Genomic DNA, 14,468 nt, shown 5'->3' with positions numbered 1-14,468 from the left:
CGTTCGCCTTCGATCGGGGCAGGAAATCGGAAACCGAATGATAGATTTATGATCTCACACTTGACGAGCCTGTGTGAGAGTGTGTGTGTGTGTGTCGATGAGCTCGATCGGACAGGTTTGTGAAACCTGGAGCGCATCCTCTCTTCCGCTCCCATGTCCCCATACTAAAAAAGTCACCCTGGGAAGAAGTTCAACACAATCAGTGCCTGCACAAAGTTTGATTTAGCAGGTTTTGACTGATTTTTTCTTCGTCTTCTCTCAGATACACAGATACGAATCGAGCCATGCAGCGACCCATAAATGGAGCATATCAGATAAAAAAGTAGCCGTGTGTGTGTGTTTGTCTGCTAGATCACGTCACGGTCTCCCCGTGGAGGTTCACCTCAGCAGCCGCGAGGCCCCGGACAAGGAGTCGAGCTGATTGATTTACGACCGGAGGGGTCATTCGATTTTATTTGAAGCCTAGCCATGGATGGACCATTATTTCTCGATCTCTTCAAATGTCAATACACTACACCGCGACCACCGGTCTCCTCCTCTCCTCCCTTCAGATCGAGAGTTGGAGATAGAACCGTCAGTGATACTTTGTTCGTTTGACAGATTGTTTAGATAATAGCGCCGGTTCAGTTTCGGTGTCGATTTTTGTTGCCCGATCGAATCGATCGACTCGATCATATAACCAGGCCGATTGTGCCGTGTGTGTGTTTGTCTGTATTTGGGGAGGATTGTTTGTTTTATTGATATTAAAATTAAAGTTTGTTTTCAAAACTCGTCACCCTAGCATGTACGCTTTCCATCATCATGGCGACTGTTTATTTTGATACCTCTTGTATCGCACTTTCCAAATCCAAAAAGCTATCTCTCCTATTTCACTGTGGCTCCTAGCTGTCTGCAGGTTTTCTCTCTGCGCGGTGAAACTAAAGCGCAAGGCAACGTGGCTCGCATCGAATTGTGTTTTGTTTCTCAAATCTATGTCTATTACTGGAGAGCAGCAGCTTGTTGTACCTTACATTTCTCATACGATCGGAGTGGAATTCGCTTTGTGTGCGGGCTTTCCGAAGGTCCCAATAGGTTCCACACCACACAAATACATCATCTCAAATGGTGAATAATTAATAACGTCACTTTTTTCCCTTTGTTTCCTTGTTTGATGTTTTCCCATTTTCTATGGGTGCGCAAACTCGGTCGGTCAAACGCTCTCTCTGCACTCGATGACCAGTGCAGCTGTTTTGTGTGGCTGACCATTTGTCAAAACCGAACCATACCCATAGCTAGCTGGAAAACAATTCCTCCGTTTGCAGCCTGACGTCAAGAGAGGGCAAGATGGCAACAATAGCTACACAAGAGGTTGTTTGTTTCGGTTATCAAACATTTTTTTATGTTTTTTTATCATCACAAAATGTTTGAGATAATGATTTTCTACGTAAGAAAACAATGGCCTTTTTTGTATGGCGTCCGTGCTAGATTCATAAGCTTTAAATAGGAATTTAAGGAGCTTCTTTAAATGAAACACTTCCCCGGAATCAAGGAATCCACCCTTAGCAGTAAGCCGATGTTTAATCAGGTGAACCATCCAGACGACCCTGGTTGACTTTTTGCATACGAATCAAACGGGAACGCCACGGCACCAACGATTCCGTAATCCGATTAGCCGGGGATCTGCAAACAGACGAAAAAAGGACCAAAGCGACAAAACGGCGACTAAACGCACACTCACGAACACCCGGAATAGAGATAGAGAGATATCAACGCAGGATAGGGATCGGATCGGTTACGAAAACAACCAATAAACTAGGATCATAGAATCAATAGCACCGCCGTAGAACGCACTTTTTGCAAACTAATCAGCTTTTCAGTGTTCTCCCTCCAATTTGCCCGACGCCAGTGCAGTGGTGGAAAAACAAATTAATTGAGATTATGCGTCCCTTTGGGAATCGCGGACTTTTAATTGACTTTGGTGTGCAGTGGTGTGGAATGGAATGCTGTGTGCCAATCGGACGGAAATGGTCCAAAATATTTGCCCTTCCGCTTTGCGAGGATTCTTGCATTCTTGCTTTCGGGGTCGCGTTTCGCGCCCTTGTTTTTTAGTAACATTTAACGTTCTTTTAAAGCAGCAGCTTCTCAACTCTATCCAGTCAGTGATGTAACATCTCGTATAGCAATCGTCTCACCTAAACTGTTTGGGAAAAAAGTGAGTAAAAACAGAGCTACATTGTTTCCGGCAATATCCGCTGCGTATCCTCGCTGTACTGTGGGATCTCTCACAGCAAGCCAAATTCTTCTTCGCCGTCCGTGGTTCCAGCCCTCACATTATTCATCCGGCGAAACGATAGCGTTTTGGAAGGTGGACGTCGTGATAGTATCGCGATAGAGACTCTGATGCTGTGCGAAAGCATATTTTCCCCGTTTTCCGAGCGCTGCTGAGTCAATAAAACTGCCCGAAAAAGTGCCCCATCGCTAGTAGATCTTCCCAAGTGATGGAAGCCATTGGAAGCCGCGGTACAGGACGTGATTTTTTGCTTGTGTGTGTGTCGTTATATTTCCCCCCGTTAGAGCACCGAAGGAAGCACGCCTAGAAAAGATGCTTTCGCGCTTCCTGCTGCTGTCAAACGACACGTACGAACACGGGGCCCTTCCTCACGGAAGCGACCAGCGGTAACCACTTTGGCCGTCGTTTGTTACGGCCACTGGCATGTGTGAGAAGCGAAGCGATTGCCAAATTTATGTATCCTCACACCGATTCCGATGCATATTGGGAGCGTTTTTTTGCTGTCTAAAACGAACGTTACGAGAGAGTGGGAGAAGAGTTACGATGTGATCTCCATTTTTATGGGAATCCCGGGGTAGGAAGGTGGCCAACACGCTGCACGAGAAGTAGTATATCTTACAAAAGGCTCCACTTCATGGAAGATGGACTGTTGCCATTGGGTTTCCCCGTGTTGTATTGTAAGTAGCTATTTGGGAAATATTTTTCACACGAAACTACTGCCACTTACGGCATTCTCTAGGAGCAGCGCAGTGCTTCACCGGGAGATTGATGATTGTTTATGGTTTGTGGAGGTAAACGAAGTGATTTTGCTGTTCTAAGGAAACATTTGTAAGCAGAAATAGGGACCGGGCACAATCGGGTGTAAGGTGTCCTTTGCTGGGTGTCCTTTTCGTGCGACGATCAAACCATTGCACAAGGACGATCAAAACGGACCATTTTGTGCTTTTCCGAGGGAGTCCGAGCTCGGTATCATTTATCCTTCAACCTTTTCGCATTGTGCCCGTGTATTGTTGGGCGAGTGTATGGCTCTTGCGCACGATCATCAATCAATGCAGTGTGGGGAAGGATCTGTTTCCCGCCGTCGAACCATACCTTCGATCAAGTGTGTCTGTCCGTCACGGCGTCCGTTAATAGACGTTTAATGATTACGGTATGACAATGGTAATGGTAGTTGAAATGAATTGATTGAAAGGTTGGCTCTGACGAATGCTTGTTGCACTCAATTGTTACACAATGTCTTCGGGAAAAGGTCCTCCAGCGAAGCATAATGATCGCTAAGATACAGCTTCCAAAAACCGCAAGACGGTGCTGCGATCCTTAACGATTCGTGGAAAACAGTTTCGGTGAGAATTACTTATCTCTCTGGGCTGCTAAATTGCTAAAGGAAGCGGCAAAATGGTGTTGCGGTCGTTGTGGTGTCTATGTGGCCCACGTTCAATAAATTACGCATCATTAAACTTCAATTCAAACAACAGCGACCGTTCGGATGGGAAATGACTGAGAGAAAGGGAGAGAGAGAGAGAGGTAGAGAAGAAAAAACACATGCAGTCGCGCAAGGACATTGCTGCGGCGCACTTTCACGACCAACAGCAAGCGAAAAAAAGGGGGAAAACTGTCCCTGTTCGTGTGGAATGTTTCTTCAGCTCCTTCAGCAGCCCACTTCGCCCCCGGAAACAGGAAACGATTCATAACTGGTGGACGAATCGTTATGAATCATAAAGTAGCATCCTTGTTTCGCCCTCGGAGGATGTTGTGCAACCCTCGGCTCGCTCCCACTCATCGTCGCGGCGTTGCCTTCCGGGCTGTTAACATGCCTCGATGCAGCCGTCACAGCATTGCATTATGATGAGGATGATGATGGCGTTGATCGCACTGCTACTGACGATGATATTTATGAGTTTCGCACAAGTCGGTATGGTAAGACACTGTGCACAGAACCGCTCGAACGCATCCGTGCGGCACGTGTCGTTAGGCCGCTTGCGTTAACCCTAAAATGGAACGGAAGAAAATAGAAAGTATGCCACCGAGACTTACAGAAATGTAATCCTTCGGTGCTTACACTTATTAAAATATTTATTTATCACACACATCCTTGATTCACTGGGCAACAAGGCTAGTGGATGGCAAACAGCAGTGGCACGTGTGGTTTTAGTTTGAATCTGCGTTCGAGTCCTGCAAGCAAAATCGTCTCCTATTTTTTGTTACATCGAATGATAAATGAATGTGTCACTCATCTGGTTGCTCTTTTCATTTAAAAAATAATAAAATTTAATTTTGTGGTTCTACAATTAGCAATCAAATCAAATGTGACGCAACCAGCTTCCATCCCGTTGCGACAAAGCTGAATGCAATTTCAATCACATTACAGCTGCATAAGAGAAGAATAAAAAAGCACAATCCAGCCACCCCGTCGATGGAAAAGTATTAAAAATCATGTTTTTGATTTTTGAATAAATGACAGCAAGCTTTTCAGCTTAATAAAAAATGGTAAAAAACAGCCCTCCCGCCATACACCTACACCTGCAGTCACTGTGACAGTTATGGAGAAAATGGGTCTACGAAATGAAATAATCACAAACCATCCATCGGTTGACACACTGCATTCCTCCCCCCACCCGAGTGCAGTTGCACTGCATGGCCGGTGTATGGGTGGTGCACGGGAACATTGCACGACAACCCACTGAAAAATCTGTTTGATATAATTCAATTTGCTCTCCACCGGTCGATTGTTGTGCCAATAGCCGACACATCCTTCCAATTTTGTCCTGCGTCTGTTTTTTTTCTCTCCGCTAGAGTATTATTTGTCCATTTACATACCCCACACCGTAAAGGGGGGAGCTCAAAAAATGGTAATGGAGGGGGCAACCCCCCAATCCCGACATGGTTGTCCAAGGCCTGCCGATGACTGTTGTCGTAATTAAATATTTTAAAATGTGTTGTTATCAGTTCGACATGCAGTTTGGCCATTGTTTGTGTGGCCCCACCGTTGTGTGGCCAGTTATATTGTGTGTGCCTACGTGCGTGTGTGTGCTTTCTTTTATTTTTCATCTCTGCTTTCGCATCCATCCCTTTCCGCGGCACGCGTAATTGTTCTCTCTTTTTTGATAAGCTTTTTTGTCATTTTTAATGGATGTATTTTATTTTTGCTCGTAACATGCCCTAAAAGGGGGGGGGGGATTTCGGGAGAGGATCATATCGGTTGATTGACTGCCATTGACCTGTGGCTAGCAGCCCCCCGTGCCATCAACCTTTGACATGGGGGGAGTGTTGGGTGTACCATAAAAATGCATTTTTATTGCCATTTAAACGGTGAATGATGCGTTTTTTTGTGTGCATCATTCACTATCCTGCGTGTGCTGCATCTGCATTTTGCGTTCTAACAGCGGGTGAAGCAAGTGAAGAGATTGTCGTACTTTTATTTGTGCATTCACTTGGGCCAAATGGGAAGTTCGTTGCTGCGCAGCGGGGCGTGCAGCTCGACCGATAACGAGTTGATTGAGAACGGGTCAAAGTGGTAGCAAAATATGGCACAATAATTCAATTATGATGAACCAGCCCGCTCCCCCCGGGCCTGGTGGGTGGCTCAAGATTGTTGACACTGTTGAGCGCGTCAAAAGGGCAAACAGCAGCCCTGTTCAGAAATGCTCTAATCGTGCTGTGAAGTAAATCACACCACAAACGAAACAGAAGAAGACGCGTAAATTGGGTATGGGACTCTTCAGAATCGCGTCCGAGCTGACTTTACATTCCAGGCCGACTCGTTCGATTCCCGCTCCAGCCCGGGGGTTCTGGGTGTTTTGATACAAATTTATTATCCTTCCCTGCCCTCGCTGGACCAACTACAAACACACAAACACACTCCACAGTCGGACGAACTCCTCAATCATGTTTAAAAACCCTTCGATCACTCATAACTGCCGTGAATCGTAACGCGATCGTGATGAATTGGGAGGATACGGGAGGGGGGATTCCACTGGCCCAACTAAGCCCAATCTGGGCCAGGCTAATTTTCCTGGAAGGCTTTACAAATTTATCTAACTTCGTTTCGGGCCCACAACAGCCGCATCCTTCATCACCGCTCACCGAAAGGAGAACAACAGATATGATAATAAAATTAAATCGATCTTTCCACTCTCTCTCTCTCTCTCTCTCTCTCTCTCTCCCCGTGTTATTCATCCCTTTTTGGATTAAACTACCCAAATAAAAGCGGAATGGCGATCTCCAAACACCACCACCAGCACCACGAGGTGAGGTGATAGCGAGCCAGATTAGAATCAGATTGCCTCAGATAAGTGACGCGGGTGCGACAGGGAGATCCCGGGGAAGGATCGAATCCAACGCAGGGGTTAGGATCTAGACCGGTTGGAATTCGGTGGGTTCGGAGAGCTCCGAGCTGAGAGGGCAAAAGAGGGAAAATATCTGTGTCTGTGAGTAACGTGTTTCAATATTTATTTTATTATTAATGACCATCGGTTTTATTTATGCTCCAGACTTTGGGTCGTCCACCGATCCCCGCTCCGGGCCCATCAGCATCATCCCCTATCTGGGGTGTTTTGGATTCATTTTTAGACGCTACGCTTCGCATCTTCCCCACACTTCCCTCTTCGAGGGATCGTTGCAGAAATTAAACAAAAACCTCGCAAACATGCAGATCGCGAATTATGATGGCGATGTTGTTTTTTGTCATCCGTGTGCAGCCGGTTGTGCAGCAGCAGCGGAGTAGCGAGACAAGGTCATCCGCGTACCGGGCCGCCACCAAACTCGCTCGATTGGCGTGATTTGTTTCTACCTGAAGTGGTGCATCCTGCTGCACCGAGCACGGGGAGGAGCAGTGCTCGAAACACTGAATGCATAGCTAATTTCTCTCCAAATTGTAATATATGACTTTTTAAATGTCTTATGCTCATCGAACACGATCGGCTGGGTTGGGTTTTTTCTTCTTCTTCAAAAACCAAATATTATTAATCCTTCTGCTCAAATTCGTCTGCCAGCGGTTTCGAAGGAAGGAGCAGGAAAAAGGGAAGGTGCAAAACGAGAAAAAGGATGATGTTAAAAAATGGCTACAGAAAGGTCACGGTGATCTACCAATAGGACCATCCTCCTACCTGAACCCCTAAATGGTTCTCGAAGGGGGTTTGCTCTTGCATCCTGTTTGTTTTTATTCTAATTTAGTTTTATGGTTGATTGTAGCAGTTTTTTTTGTGTTACTACCAGCTAACGCAACATATTTCACAGACCCCTTTTTTATGGACCCAAGCAGCTTTTAGGGCAGCTCAGCGTGAAGATGATTTAGCTCGAAAGGAATGCGGAATGTGATAGGAAAATAAAAGTGACCTTGTGCCAGACAACGAGACGACGAGCTTTTGCATTGGATCTTATGACCTACATCGTGCTCTTCCTAGCTGGGAATGTGTAAAAGGATTTCTGGAATGTTTTCTCCAGAAGAAGTTGAAGGCCGTACGGTAATTGTGACCGAACAATGCAAGAATATTACGGTGAGTGTTGGTTGCCGTAACGGTTTAGATCATTCCCTTGAGATCATCCAGCAAACAGTACAATTTCTGCCTCGGGACCATCTGAAACACAACCAGCAGAGGTCCTTATGTTTAAGAAAACTTCAACATTTCGTCGACTTCGCGGGCTCGTTGGCGTGGTGGTCCACAAAATAAATCATAATTTGGCATCCGTGTCCTTCCCGAAACAATTATAATGTCAGCGGTGTCTCCGTCGATCGCGAACCACACAGCGATGATGCTGATGAGCGCCGGCAGACAGGCAGACGAAATAATTTATGAACTGACTTATAAATCGATTATCTTCAAAGATATCTCCGACTGCCCACGGCGAAATGTCACCGATACGGTACGTATCTGGATCGGGATGGTGTTTTTACCGTCCGGCTGTTTGTGGTCGGGCTGTTCTTCTTCGCCGACTGTCTGGGCTTTTGGTTTATTGATTTGATTCCGAACTGCCAATCTCGTTCCGTCAGCCAGTTTGTCATGATGATCGTCATCGTCGTCGTGATGCGATCGTGATCGAGGTAAGATCGGAAGCAAAGCGAATCCAACCTCGAGGAGGGTGCAAAAAAAGGGTCAGCGAAGAATCTTCTGATTGATGATCAATCGAGGAGCGTATGAGCGATACCAAAGTCCAAGAGAGCACCGGATCACTTGCTTATGCTACCATCTGCAACAGTTTGGCGTAGCTGAATGAATTGAAAAGCACCGTGCAGAGTTAAATCCACCTAATTCAAAACACATGCACTTTAAAGCCTATACATTCATTAGAATGTAATACCATCAAGTATGGTTGCAATTGAAATGGAATCTAACTGCAACATACCAGCACATTCTACGTGTTGTAACGGTTGCAGAAAAGAAAGGCCAGAATTCCAATACCCATTCTCAGCAGGACGGGTATGCTGGCCCGTTGTTTATCAAACTGTAATTAGAACTAATTTCATTGAATACATTTCATTCGCAGTTCCCGAGGGAAAGGGAAGCGACAAAAAAATGGGCAAAACATGACAATTTCTATTCCTGCCTTTGGTACTTTGGTGGGTTTATGAATAATGCATAGCTGGAATCGCTGTTATGCTTGCTCGTGCGATTTATGCATTCTTGACATTTATAAAATTGTCTCAAATAAATTATTAAATTGTACGTTTGCTGGTGGAGTGTGTTTTTTGTTTCACTAGTCTTCTTTCTCCGATCAATTCTCAAATCGATTCATTGGAGTTCGGAGCTCTGTTTTTGTGCCCCAATCCCGTTCCCGCTGCACTCTGTTGTGATTGATTTGGTTTTTGTGTTCACGCGATCGAAATAATCGCTGGCGCCATCTCGAGATCCTTCCACCCCGAAATATCCGAAGATGTTCAATCAATCAATGTTGTGTTGGTTTTTGCTTCGGTTTGTTTGTTTTCGTATTGCGGCACATATTTCGTTCGTTGAGTTGCTTTCTATTTCGGGATGGCCATGTGAATATGAAGTAATGCCATGGTACCTTACTTGTTTATTGCTAGGCGTATTTTTTGAATAAATACTTGTTTGCTTGGTAAGATATGGTGAAAATATTTGTGGCGAAATCATTCATTAGCGAGATTATTTCAATGCCCAACGCGCGTTATTTCTAATGATAAAAAATACAAACTTTTTATAAACTACTATTTGTTGTATAGGCCACATAAATACCTCATTCTATCATGAAAATACGAAAAAAGCCTCGGAAAGTTGTACAGTGTACTATTGAATTAAAAAACTCGAAGACCAATTTATCAAACTGCAGTTAATTTAAATTCAAATTAAATTAAACAAAACAATTGTTGACCAAAAGACACACGCCATTATCCCAGTGTGTGCACTTCGCCTTCGCAGAAAAAAGGGCAACGGACAAAGGCGAAAAATGTCAAATTTGACGTAAGGTTAGCCGCACAACTGTCATTCGTTGGTTCGCGCGGATTCTGTTTGTTGTGGGCTCGAAAGCAGCCGAAACTGCGCTTCAATTTTCTCGATTTTGCTCTCGAAATAGTTCATTATTAATTTATCTGTACAAAAATTACAACATTTGAATTTCTTTGTGAGTTAACTGTGTGCAACTTGCAGTTGCTCCGTGTTTGTTTGTTGTTTGCAGACTATCACGCATCCTCCGAGCCCCATCACATCACAACATTCCGTACTCATTATTGATTTCTCTTTTTAGGGATTGAAATCTATCTTCTCTCAAATTAAACCACGATCAGACACAGATAATCTTATTCCGGAAATCATCATCATGTCAATGGTTAGTATAATACGCATATTGCTCCTGTATTATCGCTCCCTAACCGGTACTGTATCTGCAGGACATTCGAGCATTTTTTGGCCGTGGAGGTTCGGCTGCGAAACCTGCCAAAGCTCCCGAACCGGCTAAAACGCCCACCGTCAAAAGAAAGGCCGTAATTATTAGCGACGATGAAGATGAAACCAAAGCCTCACCCAGCCGGTCATCGAAAAAACCCGAACAGAATAGCCCCTCCACTACCGGTGCGGTGAAGAAACGGCGTGTTATTGAATCCGACGACGAGGAAAAGAGTCCGGCAAAGGGAAGGCACGAAAGTACCAAACCCAAACCGGAAAAGTTGAAACCAGTGAATGTGGCGGATGTGTTTAGCACGGCACCGGTGAAGCGCGTCGAATTGCCCAAGATTCCTAAGAAGAAAACGCTTGAACCGGTGGAGCAGGTGAAGCTAGAGGAGCTGGACGACGATGAGGTCATTCCAGTGACGCCGCAGCCGGACAAGAAAATGGCCAGAAAAGATCGAAACGGCAACGAACGAAGCGAGAAGCGCACGCCGGAAAAGCCCAAAGCTACTCCGCCCGAGAGCAAGCCAGTCAAACGAGAGACGAGCGAAGAGCGTCCGACGGTGTCGAAGAAAAGTCCCGTCAAACAAAAATCGGTTGAGCAACAATCAGCCTCCCCTAGCAGTGAGAAAGCCAGCAGCAAAGCTAAGAAGAAGAGCGATAGTGATGCCGCGGACTATAAAGATCCGAACGAATCCATTCTTACCGATGAGGAGCGCCACGAACGCAAGCGAATGTCGGCAATTTTGTATCAAAAGTTCAAAAACCGCCAGGGTCCGGCCAATCCGGGCTCGAAGGAGATTCCCGAAGGCAAGCCAAACTGTCTGCAGGGTTTGCAGTTCGTCATAACGGGCGTGCTGGAGTCGATGGAGCGGGACGAATGTGCACAGGTGATTAAGGATCTCGGTGGCAAGGTCGTTGGCGCAGTGTCGAAAAAATGCACTCACATGGTCGTGGGAGATGATGCCGGCCCGAAAAAGATAGCTCAGGCGGAAGAGCTCGGCATCGTGACGCTGAGTGAAGATGAACTGTTGGACTTGATTCGGGTGAAATCTGGTCAGAAGCCGTTGAAAAAGAGCAGCTCGATCAAGGAGACAGAAAGTGCCGGTGGCAGCAGCACTAGCTCGAAACGGAAAGAATCGCCAAAGGAAGAAAAAGAGGTAAAGAAAGTTAAAACGGAACCATCTCCCCGGAAATCACCGAAAGAAATTAAAACAGAATCGTCGAAAGGACGTTCACCTGGTAAAGCGACCGTGGAGCGTAAATCGGAAGCTTCGAAGGAAGCGGTAAAAGTTAAGGTGGAAAAGTCACCATCCAAGCAACCATCGGACGGGACCAAAACATCTCCCCGTAAGCTGGAACCCTCAACCACCGTAAAGCGTGAACTATCCGACTACCAAAAAGACATCAAAAGCGTGGACAACATGGCCTGGGTGGAAAAGTATAAACCCTCCAGCACGAAGCAGATCATCGGCCAGATGGGCGCTAATAGTAACGTCCAACGGTTAACCGTATGGCTTTCCAGCTGGTACAAGAACAACGACGGCACGAAGAAGCACGCCAAGCCAAATCCATGGGCAAAGAATGACTCGGGAGCAGCGTTTAAAGCGGCTTTACTCTCTGGGCCACCGGGAGTGGGTAAAACGACCACAGCTACGTTGGTGTGCAAGGAGCTAGGGTTCGATACGGTAGAGTTCAATGCATCGGACACGCGTAGCAAGCGGCTGCTGAAGGAAGAGGTGTCGGAGCTGTTGAACAGCAAGTCTTTGGCCGGCTATTTCGGTGGCAGAAGCGAAAAGGTGTCGAGCAAGCACGTGCTGCTGATGGACGAAGTGGACGGTATGGCGGGCAACGAGGATCGCGGCGGTATGCAGGAGCTGATCGCGTTGATTAAGGAGAGCCATATACCGGTCATTTGCATGTGCAATGATCGCAACCATCCGAAGATAAGATCGCTGGTTAATTACTGTTTTGATTTGCGCTTCAATCGGCCACGCGTGGAACAAATCAAGGGAGCCATGATGTCGGTCTGTTTCAAGGAGCAGCTGAAATTGTCTCCGGGCGTACTGGAAGAGATCATTGCCGGGACGGGAGGTGATGTGCGTCAAACGTTAAACCATCTGGCGCTGTACAGTGCCGGGAAATCGATGGCCGCCTCGTTGTCGGTGGACTCGGCCAAGAAGCAAGCGGACTCCGCCAAGAAAGACATTAAGATCGGTCCGTGGGACGTCATTCGGAAGGTGTTCTCTGCCGAGGACCATAAGCACATGACGCTGAACGATAAGGCGGACCTGTTTTTCCACGATTACAACATTGCGCCCCTGTTTGTGCAGGAGAACTACCTCAAGGTGCAACCGAAGGCGCCGAGAACGGAGTGGCTGGACCGGATTGCCCTGACGGCGGACAGTTTGAGTCGGGGCGATATGGTGGAGCGTCGGATTCGATCGAACATGGCCTGGTCGCTGCTTCCGGTGCAGGCAATGTTTAGCTCGGTGATGCCAGGCGAGTTCATGGAGGGACACTTTACCGGCCAGATCAACTTCCCGGGCTGGTTGGGGAAAAATTCAAAGTCGATGAAACGCAAACGCCTGGCGCAAGAAATACACGATCACACGAGAGTGGCCACATCTGGTTCGAGGCAGGCTATACGGTTGGACTATGCGCCGCATTTGCTGCGCTCGATTGTGCAGCCGTTGCAACATCGTGGTGCAGAGGGGGTGCACGATTCGCTGGAAGTGATCAAGGAATATCGTCTACTGCGTGAAGACATCGACTCGCTGGTGGAGCTGAGCACGTGGCCGAAACGCAAGAGCCTGCTGGATTCGGTCGACGGGAAGGTAAAGGCCGCGCTGACCCGTGCCTACAACAAGGCAATTGGTCCGTATTCGTATTCGGCGATGGCAACGGTTAAAAAGAAGGTGCACGATGCTGGCCAGGACGAGATGGACGGTCTGTACGGAGAGGAAGGCGAACAAGGCGGCGCAACGCAGGTCGAATCGGACGAAGAGGAAATGGAAGAAAACATCGACGATAATGCGTTCATAAAAATCAAGAAAAAGCCAGCAGCAGGGGCGACGTCGGCAGCATCCAGCAAGGCCAGCACTTCGAAAGCCAGCACTACGAAGGCCGGCGGAGCAAAGGGTAAGAAAAAGTAAAATGTTTGTGAAGGAGAAGTTATTTTAATGGAATAAATTATAAGATGCGAAAGTCCTGAATGAATGAATGTTAAATGTGGTGTGTTTAATTATTTAATGTTGCGAAAATGTTGTTTCAAGTAGAATTTGCATCTTTGTTTAGGTTATATCTTCTATTGCGTATGATATTTCATGAATTCCTACCTTTCTCGATTAGCATGTATAAATTTCAGCATCGGTTGAAATAAAGATTGTAGCATAAATTTGAAATTAATTTAAAATAAGAAGCATTTAAAATGATTCTACAGTTGTATTTTCCCACTCGAACGGCTTTTGTCAGTAATTACGCGCTACGCTGACCTGTCAAAGTTGCCTGCCACGAAAAGTCTCCACGAGCGCACCTCGACTCTCCACACTCGTACACAGCGCTGTCAAAAGTCACTCGACTGTGTGTATGTGTGTGTGTGTTGGTGCGAGAAAAAGGGCCGTGGACGTACCTGCCTTCATTACGGTCAGAAAAATCAGTCGTGAAAAGTGGGCGCGTCATTCCGTGGCGAAAAAGTGTTGCTAAAATGTAAGTTGTAGCGCTGCGGCATGAAAACTTTGGTGAAAAATCGGTAGAAAGTGGACGCGAGACTAAAACATGTCATGTTTTCCACCCTCCTTCCTCCTCCGAATGTGTCGAACGGGTGGAAGTTTACTGACACATTCCCATACATACAACGCGACAGCCTGCGAGTGGGGTGGGGGCTGCTGAAAAACATGAAATCGTACCGAATGGTTGTAATTAGCAGCATTGTAAAGCAATAATTGCAAATCTTTCCGTGCCGCGTGTGTCGTCAGTGTGTGGATTGGTGTGAAAAAGCGGCTGGCAAAGGAGAAACGGTTGCCATCGGTTAGGGCAGGTTTTTCACGGGGTGTTAACACGAAGTGGTAGAAGAAAAAAAAACAGGGCTTGGTTGGCGAAGAAGAACACCCTCGAAAAGGCATTTGCGTGGTTGTGACGACGACTACGGCGACGAATGCGGATGAAGATGACGGTAGCGCGTTATCGCGGCCCAAAGATACGGGTTTGGTGGTGATTTTAATTCCAGAACGGTTAGTGTGGCCTTGTGTGTGTTTGTGTGTGTATGGAAAGGCTTACGAGGTGATAAAAATGATGAGCGAATGAGTACGCGATAAAGGGACACCCAGGTAATTGGTGTGTTCGTGCGTGAGGAACAGCTT

The 14,468-nt window shown here is 46.5% G+C and overlaps 2 protein-coding genes across 4 annotated transcripts in view; both read left to right on the top strand.

Moving 5' to 3' along the window:
* The first annotated feature begins 9,717 nt into the window (after nt 1–9,717).
* On the top strand, nt 9,718–13,337 carry LOC120895715 (replication factor C subunit 1). Its single transcript, XM_040299282.1, has 3 exons — nt 9,718–9,844; nt 9,968–10,048; nt 10,110–13,337. Exons 2-3 carry the CDS (start codon nt 10,040–10,042, stop codon nt 13,260–13,262), a joined length of 3,162 nt encoding a protein of 1,053 aa, XP_040155216.1. The 5' UTR covers nt 9,718–9,844; nt 9,968–10,039; the 3' UTR covers nt 13,263–13,337.
* Nucleotides 13,338–13,687: 350 nt separating this feature from the next.
* Nucleotides 13,688–14,468, top strand: part of LOC120895224 (FERM, ARHGEF and pleckstrin domain-containing protein 2) — a 28,931-nt gene continuing 28,150 nt past the window's right edge. Inside the window, exon 1 of one of the 3 annotated variants that reach the window (XM_040298367.1) lies at nt 13,688–13,815. The gene's annotated coding sequence lies outside the window, so the exon portion shown is untranslated. Of the gene's footprint in view, nt 13,816–14,200; nt 14,340–14,468 lie in introns of those variants that run through there. The other 2 variants (XM_040298370.1, XM_040298368.1) reach the window with 2 other exon arrangements.

The sequence above is a fragment of the Anopheles arabiensis genome, chromosome 2, assembly GCF_016920715.1.
Source record: "Anopheles arabiensis isolate DONGOLA chromosome 2, AaraD3, whole genome shotgun sequence".
In the NCBI taxonomy this organism is placed as follows: domain Eukaryota; kingdom Metazoa; phylum Arthropoda; class Insecta; order Diptera; family Culicidae; genus Anopheles; species Anopheles arabiensis.
The sequence above is the reverse complement of the archived record's forward strand: the minus strand, read 5'-3'. Positions and strand labels throughout refer to the sequence as shown.